Source organism: Acartia tonsa, chromosome 7 (assembly GCF_053477335.1).
Source record: "Acartia tonsa isolate MP-2025a chromosome 7, ASM5347733v1, whole genome shotgun sequence".
NCBI lineage: Eukaryota > Metazoa > Arthropoda > Copepoda > Calanoida > Acartiidae > Acartia > Acartia tonsa.
In genome coordinates, this window is record NC_137266.1 from 21,020,205 (window position 1) to 21,033,790 (window position 13,586).

General features: G+C 29.9%; 1 protein-coding gene across 3 annotated transcripts in view; it reads left to right on the forward strand.

Moving 5' to 3' along the window:
• Positions 1-13,586, forward strand: part of LOC145325049 (kin of IRRE-like protein 1) — a 134,883-nt gene that overhangs the window by 69,924 nt on the left and 51,373 nt on the right. For all 3 annotated transcript variants that reach the window (XM_080167851.1, XM_080167852.1, XM_080167853.1), the window contains exons 3-4: positions 11,370-11,483; positions 13,431-13,497. In XM_080167851.1, coding sequence (XP_080023977.1) covers positions 11,370-11,483; positions 13,431-13,497 — 181 coding nt within the window. The remainder of the gene's footprint in view (positions 1-11,369; positions 11,484-13,430; positions 13,498-13,586) is intronic.

Sequence of the window (13,586 nt, forward strand, 5' to 3'; positions counted from 1 at the left end):
CATCGAGCCCAACGCCAGGTTGAGCTTGTCCTGGAAATCACGTGGCAACTTTTTGGATAACATTTCCAAAAGAATAATGGTCAACCACTGGCTTGTGGTGACTTCCTCATCATCATCATCTTTAGTCAGCTGCTCGAGCTGGCTAACTGCACCACCAAACTCTGCTAAGACTGTGACAATCTGGTTGGAGTCCGACGGTTTAGGCTTCTTCTCCCATTGGTTGAAAAGGCAGAGCATCTGACGTGTTTTGGACTTAAAACGTGCGTCGAGGTAAGCCCATTGAGATTCATGAGATTGAATCTGAATTAACTGAAGTCTCAACTCTTTATTTTTGCAAACCTTTTCACTGCTCAATAATAACTGTAAATATGACGGGTCCTGTCCTACGGTAAGCTTTTTAAAATTGTCCTTGAAACTTACGTAGGCTGACTCTGAGCCGTCAAAGCTTGGAAGAAGACGTTCGTCGACACGATTCATATATCCTGGCGTGAATATAGAACCGGTGCCGAACTGTGGTGTGCCAAACGGCGACACAAATGGCGATGCTGTCGAAGCACCCGCCGTCGTTGTAGGCGGCTTCACAGGTTCAAGCTTAACCTCGGCCAGCCGTTTCATCAAAGCAGACAAAGTGTTTATAATTGGTTCTGGTAAGGGAAAGTATGACCCTTTAATAACTTTCACAATCTTTATGCAACGATCATATAGTTCAGCCTTATGGTCAGGCAAATTATCACCAACTAAATCAACAACACTTTGAATGTCACTGAGCTCCTCCATAGCATCTAGAGCATCTTTTAGAGCGTTATAATCTTTTTGCACAGTAATTATATTAGAATAAATGTCACTAAACTCCTCAAGCTCTTGGATTCTCACTCCAAGCTTGCTAAAACCGACCATAATGCTATCGAATGTCTCGAACTTGTCATGGACAAGGATTGACTCCTTAGTGAAATGTCTAACATCAAGCTCTGAAGATTCACTGACCAACTTCATCACTTTATTTAGTTCACTGGTTAGGGCCTCGACGGCTGGGCGCAGCCGTAGTCCCAGTTGAGCGCCTTTATTCTTTTTAGGACCCATGATTGTCACAATAATTAACTGTACTGATTACGATTATAATAGTGTGTGGTAAGGTATCACAACCAACACATTCACAAAACTTCACAGATATTTTCTTAGCCGCATCTGTTCTGTCTCGTTTTCATTGTTTCGGTACGCATGCCTTGCCGTACACGAAATCTTAATCTCCAAGCCCTCCGAATGACCAACATGTGAATGTTTACAAATGTGTATTTATTACCATGAAAACGGTGCATCTAAAACAAAAATATAAAAATTAATAACATAATATTAATGGTTTATTATTTTTGTATATCGAGGTTGCGTGATTTCAATTTAATTAAAAATATAAAATTTCTAAAAAACTTTAAATTGGCACGAAACATATTAAATAGCATCAGAAATTGATAATTTTAGGTTCAAATGATCAATAAAATTAAGGAAAATATTCGTATGTCAAAAGTTAGCAGTTAAATGGTCTATTTGTTGAAAAATTAATGTTTTAAATTTCTTCGTAAAAATATACCATACTACACTTATTATTAAGAATTAAAGATAAATTCTTACCACATTATACGTCAAACTAAGCAGGAAGGCTTATTTGAGATCTTCCACGGATTAGAGCGCATGTATATCCATCCAATACATTATTTTTATTCACGTAGCTCTTCACATGGGAATCAACAAGGAAAAATGTGCGCGCCTTTGTTTGTTTACAAGCTAAGCGCGGAGATAGTTAGGAATGCCGCGTAACACACTCATTCTCTGGTGTAAGGAAAAGGGAATTAATGGGTTCGAACTTGCCAGGGAATACAAGAAAAATCATTCCAACACACCATTGTTTATTCATTTTTAGTACCAAAATTCTAATTTAACATTTGGTTGATCAAAAATAATAGGAGGATTCTTTCATTTGTTTATGCTTTACTAGGACTGTATGTTTACAGTCTAAACATGCCTTTCAGAGTACTGTTAAAACTGTCACTAAAAATCTTGGAAACTGCTAAATGATATAAATATTGCCTCAGGAAAAACAAAATCAATTTTGCATAACGTTCAATAATTATTAAGGGATACATTTTGATTAGGAACACAGCTACTCTGAGTCTCATGATTGTCTTTAACTTCTTTGGTTCTTGGCGAACTTAAAAGTACGAGATATCTATCAGAAAATACAATTTTTTAATGATTTTTTGGCAATACAAATTAAATTTTAACTAATATTCTTCTTTTTTTAACAAAGCTACTAGTTTATTTATTACAAAAAAATAATTCATTTTAAGAATCATACACTTTCATGCGAAGAATGCACTGCTAAAAAAGATTTCCCATATGTTCTAAATATTTCCCCCAACCCTTTAACTGCTTAATAATAAGTTCCTATTCCATACCATTTATAAAAATCGATAGATAAAATTACAGAGGGTAGTAATCAGAAATGTTATATCATGATATATCGTTTTTAGTATCAAAGCTACTCTATAATTGGTAAATGTTCGTTTGTCCGGTTTGCTAAAGGTCTGACAGACAGGCATACTCAAAATATAAAGATAAAAAAATTAAAATTATGTAAACTCGCTTGCAGTAGAGATACACTAAATAAAGGATTAAATTAGAAGTACAGAAATTTAGCAATTATATACACAGTTTAATAATAACGTTTTCTTATTCGTTGGATTAACAACTTTGGAGACTTTTATTGAATTTTGATTGCTTGGTTCATTAAGTTGTGTGTCTCAACGTTTTAACCATTAATTATAATCTACAGAAGAGGTAATTTTGTGTATCATTATGGGGATGTACATCAATTTATCGGCCAATGTCTTATCCCTTTAGATCCCTGAATTATATGACTAATCTACATTCACAGAGACCGAAAATCTACTGTAATACTATGCTGTAAAATAACTGTAGAAATTGCCAACTGTCATAGATATTATTCACATAGGTCATGCAAATATTAAATAAGCAATATTCACAAATATGAATAGTTCTTTGGTAAAACAATTTGAGATTAATTTTATATGTTTACAATTACAAGAAAATATATTTTACCACCCCTTCAACTTTGTATTACAAGAATAATATTGTCCATATTTTCAATTTTTTGGTCTTAATAATTATTTTTGTCTTGTGGAAAAGATAGAGACAAAAAAACTGATTTAAAGAATGTTTATCTATATTCTAACAAAAATTTCTCATCAGATATTAATGGGAAATGACATAATTATGTCGAATTAAACGTTTATACTTAAATAATCAATTGTTTCTGTACATCATGCTTCGCTTAATCTTTTTAATGATTTAATTACTCTAGAATATAGCCTAAAACTACCCTAGAAATTTCATAAATAGTTTTATTAGCAAATTGTATAGGTTTTTTTTGTAAAGGAGCATAAAAAAGTAACTAGCATTTACTTACACAGGAAAGGACATATTATGAACGTAGAAAAGTTTCGCGTCTTTAATAAAAAGCAGAAACAATAGTCTCATTAGTGTTTTCTTGAGTCAAAACTTTTCAATTATTTGCTTTGGGTTAATGAAGTAGGAAGTAACTCATAGATCAAATATCAACTTAGATTTCGCAAAATGAAAGTAATAAATCATAGATCAAATACATAGGGTATATAACAGGAAGAAAATAACTTTGAAACTATGCTTATAGTTGATCTATGACTGCTTATATAAAGTGTGTTAAGTGGGTAAACCAATATACTAGATCGGGATCATATACCACGGAATATCATCTACCAAATATATAGCAGGGATTTAAAGATATTTAATTTTATTTCCCATTATCATTTGCAGTTTATATATAATTAGGGTCTGTCTGTTTGTTTGATTTTCCCTTAGTACATGCAAGAAGAATATTAATTTGCATTCCAAATTTGAATATCTAATGATTGCATTACATTTCAGGTTCTTAAGATTTTGGGAAGGTTTTTAACTTTTTCGGGGGAGAGTACCGCCGCACTCCCATGATAAATCGGCTTTAGAAAAAAATGAACATTCCTTTCCCATTTTTTTTACTTTTCTTTTTTAAACTAAAATTGAAAGTCGACTCTCGCCCCCCCCCTGGCCTCTATTTTTTACTACATACGTTTTCCCTGAATATACTACTGGCTATTAATACCATTAACTAATTTGTTTGCTTTTTTGCTTATATACATAAATAGAGCTTTTAGAATCTGGTTCTTAAAGTCTTATAGTAACAACAGCATAAGAACATAGTAATGGGATACTATAGGCTGTAATTTTACTGTTTTACTATAAATAAATGACTGAAAAGACCTACAAATAGCTTTTGGTTTTAGCTATAAGTGAAGGATAAATATTACAGTTTGTGTTTATTTTCATCTTTACTTTAAGCTTGGCTTAATAATAGGTTGTTCCTAAGTGTTTGCCCAATTAATGCTAAAATTATTGACCCTTTTTTTCTACAAAATTCCTCATTTGGCTACTGAACTGAGCATACTAATGTTAATTTATTTTTTATTGGCTAGGTTAAGATTTGTAAGATTTAAAAAGACCCACAGTGTTAAAGCTCTCATTACAGTCTAGAAGTAGAAACTCAAAAAATTACCATTTTACACATTTTCCCAATATGAAAGTAAAATACATTAAAATTCCCTTTTTTAACCCTCAAATTTGTACAATAATGTGCTTTTTAAACAATAAAATTGAGATTTCAAGCACGATTGTTATAAATCTTGTGACATATTGTTATTAATCTGTAGATAAATAAGTGTATTGAAAAATAGACTAAATAATCAAGGATAAAGGATAGGTATATGTGGAATTTTAGTAGCAAGCCTACTCTACAACAATTTCCCCTTTTTTAAACAACTTTTAAAAGAAAAATAATATCCATGAATAACACATGACAAAAGCTAATAAATTATTAGAATAGAAAAGAACAGCAATTTAAAATACAGTTAAAAATAATATGGTAAACTGGAATTTTAAGTATATGAGAATAAAATATAATACACATGTTCCATTATACCTGAAAAAAAGTCGCTTGTGTATATATTTTCCACACCTGCTTATTTGAGAATTGATAAATAGATATCATTTTAACTTTCTACCCTTACAGACAACACGGTTGCCGGTTTTTTTCCCTCAATTTTTTGGAGGATTTTTGTTGTAATTTTGGAAGATTTTTAGCTTAAGTAAACACATGTACCTAATGTACGTGTTATAAATCGCATGCACTGTAATATGAATATTTCTAGTTTTCTGATTTATTAAAATTTAAATAATGTTGTTGTAAATTATGGATATCAGAATATTGTATCTTAAGAATGTCCAAAAACAAGGGGTTGATAGGCAACGACTAGCAAAAAATATATCACCTCAATGATTATTATGTATCTCTTAATTATGAACATTTTATTTCTAACTCGGCGACCCTATGTAAAGCTTAAAGTCAAGCTCTCGCCAAAATTAATGATTTCACTTTAAATCTGGAGTATTTTTCTCTGTTTTACAGTTAAACGTTTAGTTTTTGTTCTAAATCTAACATTATGTTTTTATTACAAATTGAAATATTTTAAAATATAAATTAGGCGTTTTAAAGATCAAAATAAAAATAAATAAATTGAGATTAATTCGAAAATTGTAAAAAAAAAAATAATTGGTTCCAAGTTGGAACTGGTAGAAAGGCAAAATTATGGGTAAAGGTCAACAGAAGAAAGTACTAATAAACAAAGAAACTTTATAATGCTTCGCTTCTTATTTTCATAATTATCCTTGTTTAAAATAGAAATCGTTAATTAATGACACTCCTATAAATTGTAATGTTTAAATTCTAAAGTGCAATTACAATTTGTTAGTAGCGAAGCTACTCTATAACGTTTGTATGTCCGTTTACATAAAAAAAGTTTAACACAATTAAAAATATTAACTTTTGGATGTATGAAATTTTTAATATGACAAAAATTAGCTATTATCAAAGTTTTTGTCTAACTATTGCTGCGCTCATTTGGGATATAAATGTCCTTGTTGATTACATTTTTTCACGCTATAAAATTAGTGAAATCAAAGGAATTTTTAAATAATCGAGCACTTAAAATTCTTTATGGAAATACCTTTTTTCATTTAAACATGAAATTTTTAGAATTATTTAGTGTAAAATGTTGATTTTAAAGTTATTTTAGAAAATTTTTGAGTAAACAAGGTCTTATTTATCCATAAATAACACAACAACATTAATCTAACTACATTTATGGAAAAGTGAAGGTAAAGACGGAATAACGATCATACGACATATCCTATTATATAAAGGATTGAGATTTTTTGTCTGTAGCTTAAGATTTCGATAACTACTTATCCGATTGTGTTCTTCAATGTATGGAAGGTACATGTCTTGGGAAGGTTTCAGGATATTTTTTTGCGCCTCACTTTCCCTTTCAAATCCCCTAAATGCTAGGAGCGCATTTGTTAAAAAAGTAAAGTATTTAAAATGCTCCATATATAGTTTGTAATTGCACGCACACAGGAAATAGTAAACAATCGTTTTCCGGTGATTTTAACGCCGTGTGTTTTGTGTGTGCGGGTGGATGTGTGAGTGGGTGTGTATGTGTGTGTTTATTTGTCTTTGTCTCTTTAAAAAGTTGCAATTGCTCCTCTTTTAAACATTTATATATTTGTTCTAAAAAATACTTTTAATTAGTGTCGAAGTTGGTATAAAACCAGAATGTTTTTGGTGGTAATAATTTACAGTAAACTATATAAATAACCTAATTTTACTAATCAGAGTATTAATTTACTCTAAAACTTTAAGAAAAAATAAGAAAAATCCTAAATAAAATTACTTTAAGAGAAAACAATAAATTGTTTATTGTTTTATAAAATGACTTAACTAGCCAAGAGATAAAAACTTGTAGGGTGATAGACAGAGATATATATTCAGAAAATTATTCTTAAAGAGCAAATATATTAAAGTAGAACTGTTTAAAATCTTTCAATTAGAGTTAGAATTACAACTTCATAAGCCTTGCATAGATATAAGAAAAATGTAAGACTTAGAAACCTTAACTACAACTTAGGCTAGACTAAGAAATTTTGTAGTCAATTATATATTTGTTTACTTTTAATAATTATTTGATAGAATCTTTATCCCTTTCCCAACAAGTAGGGGGGTAAAGAGTGAAATTACATGGTTTTGATTGGTGTCATAAAACTTAAATGGATATCACATATTGATTTTAATAATAAGTACATTCAATATACATGGCACGCGCGTAAATTTAATGCACAGCTCTGCTTAATATTGTCGCAGTTAAAGTTTTTTACAAATTTTAAGGCACGATTATTTTACAAAGGATTGGGTTGGTTTTAGGCTATACTATTTTATTTAAAATATTTTATTGGCTTTAGGCTATTTTAATTCCCAAATCCTCACTATTTGAATGATGCAGAGATTAGGCATTGGGGGTTTTCAGTGCTCGATATGCTCTTTGAGGTAAACACAAATACTTATGTTTCATAATAATAAAAAAGTTTATGTGTTCACCATTTAAAAATGACATGTAAAAACAATTATCTAAAAAGTGTTCAGAATGAATGAATCATTAAAAGAGACAGGTGGGTGCATTTTCTGTTTGTATGTCAGAATTGTCCACTTAGATCTCTGCCTGGTAGTAAAGCTTTTTAGAGGTTATTTTCCCCCCAAAAAATTCGCATGATTATTATGATCTTATCAAATTAAGAAGTCAAAATATATAAAAACAGGACTGACAATAAAACTATTACGTAACCCTAGCCTTTATGTGCTTCTAAGAGCAGTAAATAGCCTGAAGCCGTTCAAACTGTCCTGTTACTTTTGTGATGCTCCTAAAAAGGGGTGCTTTAAAAAGAAAAAGTAAAAAAGTTTGGTGCGGAAATTTTTTTGTTATGAGAAAATTAATCTTTGTAGGTTGGAGAAACACAAATAGTCTAACATACGTCTTGCTAATTTTATGTAGGTATAAAGAAGGAAATCTCTCCAATAATACTACATTAAATCTTTTAGGAGAGGAGTTTGTAGACTTATTAAAATCATGATGATTACACTCTCGATTATAAAAATTAAGTTACTTTCTAAATTATAATGCATAAAAGCATAAAAAGTAAGCTTTATAAAAACAATAAAATTATTTTAAAAGCTAGAAAAAAAGTTTGAAAAGAAATCAAAAACACTTTTTAACTTTGCAGACATTATTATTGAAAATATAAAAAAAAACTGTTTAAATTTGATGAAAAGTAATAGATTTACCCATTATAGTTTTATACAACAAAAGAGCAATATAAAATCATTTTAGATTTGTTCAAAAAATTTTTGAATTGGCATAAAAAGTGTTTTTCCTAAATTCCTTTGTTTAAAAAATAACAGCATTTATTTTTACATCTTTATTCTACACTCCCTACAAAAATTAATGCAGCTACTCTATAGGTTATTTTAAGCCACGCTCCAACCCTTCCCTTTCCTAAACTGTCAGTAAGTGATTTAACTACATTAACTGCCAAGATGATAGATCATATTGAAAAGCATAACTTAGTCATAAAGATTTAAAAATTTATGACTAAAAGTAGTCATTATTGCCCAATTATATACAAATATAAAAGATGACATTTTAAACCAATGAAATAACACTATTCTAATAATAAAATTGTTACAATAGTTATGTGTTAAACTGCGGTGCATGTAATTTTGTCATCCTTGTTTTTGTATGTATGTAATTTATCCCATGGAATCGTAAAAGTCTAATTTGAGCTTTAGTGTATGGCTCTATGGTTGTGATAGGCCGTAAAAATACCTCTTTATATCAGGGTTAAAGGGATAGGACAATGGACAATAATTATCAGGTACTTTTATATGGAAACAATAAGCCGAAGATTCTTAAACAAAAGTACTATAATTAATAATAATTATTGACTAAACAAACTTTATTATGGATGTAAATTATACGTGAATATTTTGACAGGGAAAAACTTGTCGTCAATTTAGTTTGCTATTTCACCAGTCATTTATTGGTCAGTTCTCCAGTAGGAGGGGAAGGGGTGGGAGGATCGTTATTTTAACCCGCTACAAGTTTCACAATACATGATAATATGCTGTAAGATCCAACTAATAATAAATCCATAATAGTATGACGCTGATTAAAATTTTTCTGGCAGGTATTATTCCTAAATCTCTGGGTGTTGTAGTGTTTAGTACTGTGTAATTGGACCAATTTTAAAGCCTTCTGAAAAATTAGGGGTGTTGGTTTTTCCCGAAAAAAATACAGCAAAAAAATGAAAGAAAGTGCTGCCTTTCTAAAGATCTATAGTCGTACACACTTCAACTTAATACTTTTTTGCTGTAATTAAAGCAACATAATACGACTGAATCCATTAGTTTTTATTAGATAATTAGGTTTATAAATGATTCTTACAATGTCAATAATATTAGCACTTTTTATTGTATGTCGACCTGGCCATTAATTAAATGACAAAGGGTATTGACTAAAGGCTTAAGAGAAAAAAAATTTAAAACTAACTATCTTAATATATGCTATAAATTGTTTTGCAGTGCAAACCACAATCCCACATGAAAATAATGTAAAGATTAGCGGATGTGTGGTTGGAGCATAGTAAACACACGTGCTAGAGGCCATTTATAGAGTAGGGGAGCTGATATATACAGGTTGGAGAATAGTGAACACACGTGCTAGAGGACATTTATAGAGTAGGGGAGCTGATATACAAAAATATAAAAAAAATATAGAAACGATGTCTTTCCATCTAAAGATCTTGTTAACCGCTGAACCGATTGGATTCCACTTTTCAGGGAATATACCTGCTGGTCCTCTGGTGGTTTTAAGTTATTTTCTTTAAGTTAATTTTGCCAGAGAGTAAAAATATCTATATAGATGTAAGAACGATTCTATATAAATAGGAATTGGAATTTACACTAACTCTTGGGGGCGAAGCCGCTAGTATATCTAAAGTATAGTAAACTCTAAAGATATTTGAGAGTAGGGGAGCTAATTTCATAGTTTTTCATGTCTCCAAATTTACAAATCTGAAACTTTACGCACAGATAATTTTAATCTTTTTTTATCTTTTAACTTTAACTTGTGACAATTTATTGCTTCAATCTTTTCAAAAATCTTTACGTAGGATTTTAAAGAAGGGGAATTTTAATGGAGGTTAAGATTTTTCCGTATGGCTAAGAACCGGTTCTAATCCAGCAGCTATAAATTGATTTTGAAGAAATACTGGAAAAAGATTTTTACGGAATTAATTCTATAAAGATAAAACAATCTGACAGAAGGAAATAAAGACATACAGACAATTGGAATAAAAAGAAGCTTTGCTACAAATAAAACCAAAAAACGAAGGAATAGTTATTTCTCGCATCGTATTATAACGGCTTTCCGCGGATATGGAATGTACAAATAAAAGATTAAAACTAGTTTTTTTAGCCCCGAGGTGCCGGAGGCACCGGCTAAAAAAAACTGGTTTTAATCTTTTGATTGTACATTTTTATATTCGTAGAAAGCTGGATATAATACGATGCTAGACATAGTTTTTTCTTATGGATGAGAACCGGTTCCTATCCACCGGATTCGAATGAATACGAGAAAAATTATTAATAAAATTATTGAAACGCATTAACCGTATTATTTCATAATACAGACAGAGAATGAGTTCCTTAAATTCAATTAGTATCAGTTGTATGACATCACATTGTAAGGCTACCGAAGTCAACATATCTACTGTTATATAATAATAAGGGTAACTTAGGAAACAGCCCAAGGACTAAAATTAACAACTATTGTGTAAAAATAATGAAAAATCATGAAAAATTCTTTTGGTAAATTGAAATTTAAAGATTTTTTGGCACTTTACATCAATTTGTGGCTTTTTGTTCTCTTTGTCATTCATATTTTAGAAGATTTTTATATTTTTGTTATTACATAAAACAAAAAATCTGGAATCAAATAAGAAAAAGCCCTTAAGGACCTTTCTTTTATCTAAGTTTCAACTACAAAAGCAATATTTTAGAGTAAAGATTACAAATGCAATACAATTTAACAAAGAGATAAGACAATGGACGATAAAAAGATTTACATTCCAATAATGATGAACAAAATTATCCTTTCTGTAGATTAAAATTATTGACATAAAAAGTTTGAACTCTGTCAGTTTTAACCAACCAATTAAAATTGAATAAAAGTGCCCAGAGTTTTAAGCAATTGTATTAGCAACTTTGGATACAATAATAATATACAGTTCTAAGTACGAACAAACACAAAAAAAAATCTAAATTTTTTTTATTTCAGCCTGTTGGTATATTCGCTGGGAAGTATGAGCTGCGAGGAGAAGCTAATGGTGACTGCAGTTTGACAATTGTCAGTGTGGACCTCAAATATGATGATGGCAATTGGGAGTGCCAGGTATATTATTTTTTACGGGGTAAAAAGCACCCTTCATCAATATAAGACATCTTATGGTATATTATCAGTTTTAATTTTTGTAAACGTACATTTTATGAACTTTTAGACTTAAATAACAATATAAAATGGACATTTATTCATTTTGTCAATCTGTCTATTGCCTTTTTGATGGACATTTCATTTAATCAGATACTATATGAGATCCCGCCCTCCTCTAGGTGGTAAAGGCGCTTCCGGTAGTCGAAAATATAAAGTAGAAAATATTTTTTATTAAGCAGACGGTTATTGACATAGTGATTCCTATTGGTTAGTTTTCAGGGAAACTTAATTAATGTATCGGTATGGTTTTAGACTATTCATTCATTAGAAACTGTATTAAGCTGATAGTTTCTAATGAATTGACAAAATATAAAAATAAGCTTTATTAATCAATTTAATGTAATATATTACTTTTTTATATTCAAACAATTCATTTGTATTCCCTTTTAAACAAATACAAAAGTATTAAAATCCCCTTTCAATATCTTTTTATACTTTTTGTTATTTTTACTGTATGTATTCATTTATACCCGCTCCGTTTTAAAAAATAGAATTTAGATTTTCTCAACATTTAAATTCAATTATCTTGCACACGGTCATTTATTAAGAAAAATAAATATTTATAGGAAAGTTTCTAATAGGTCCCGTGATGAATTGAGGTTATTTTAATTTTAGATTTTAGTCTTGGGATGGTTCTAAGCTATTTTTATGCTCTTCCCTGACGCTTAGAATATAGAGACCAGAGAAATTAGGGACGCTAGAAACTAATTTTATATCAACTTAAAATGTAAATATTACGCAAATTCTAGGTTGTAATGTTACTTTGACTGATATTTATAAGGACCTTATATCCAACACTTTAAAAATGTCATTAATATTAAAACCTAAAGCTATTAACTCATTTTAGCAGCACATCTACGTCTGTCCGTGTATCTGTCCTACCGTTCATTTGTAAGAAACAGGGAAGCGTAAATTTCTCCGCTAATATTCAAGATAGATGGCTTATTTATTTAAGTGATTCCCTCTACCATTTTTTATGACACTGATCATCTGCGCGATAACTGACTTTGTCTGATTGTTAATCTTTACTATTAGTTTTTCGCTACTTATGAATGTTGTCATCTTTTGTTTTGATAATACATTTTCTAATCCTAGAGAAACTAGCACATGTGTTTCTCTAGTTGAAAATTTGAAACGACAAATTCGAAATTCCCTGTCTGAGTGTTTTATCAGAGGGACAGGGATTTTTAAATGGACATATAAGTAATATTAAGTATTTTTTTATGGCTTTAGTTACTAGTTACTAGCCCAAAGCAAATCCTAAAATCTAAAACTAAATCCTTAAAAACATAAGGTTCTGGAATCCTATCTTACTCTCAAATCTATTTAGAAAATATTTACTACTTTCTTTTTCCCTGATATTTAGTTAGCTGTGCTAGATTAGAACATAATATTGTCTTGAATCAATTGTTCTTTTATCACATGACAAATATAGTAAATTTTGAAAAATATTGGATAAAATTTATATTACTTTTTTACATATTTGAACCATTTTATTATAATATTTTCAATTGAAATCATTCATTTGCTATAATATTGCCACAACTTGAAAAGTGTTAAAATAATGTGCCGCCTCTAATTTGGTTGTTAAACAAAAACTTTACATATTCATACCTCCCTTCTATTGAAAGCTTGTTTAATCTTATTTATAGTATTTAATTCAAGTTGTTTTTTATCAAAAGTTTAACAAAAAAAACATCTATCTTTGATAGTAACAGTAAAATTGACATGTAGACGAACAGACAGAATTAAAGAGTAGCTTAGGTGTTTAAAATAGTAAAAAGTACCGAACAAACAAAGTATGATTTAGTAAGTAGAATGTTGATTAATACAATTGTATTATTTCAGGTGACATCGAGTTCCTTCCAAACTGGAGATTCCCTCGTCTCAAGAAAAGCCAGACTCACAGTCAGGGGTACGTCTTTTTTAAAAACTAGAAATTTAAATGTATAAATAAAAGATCTTCTAAAAATTCTATAAATCTGCAAGTTTTTTGAAAACATA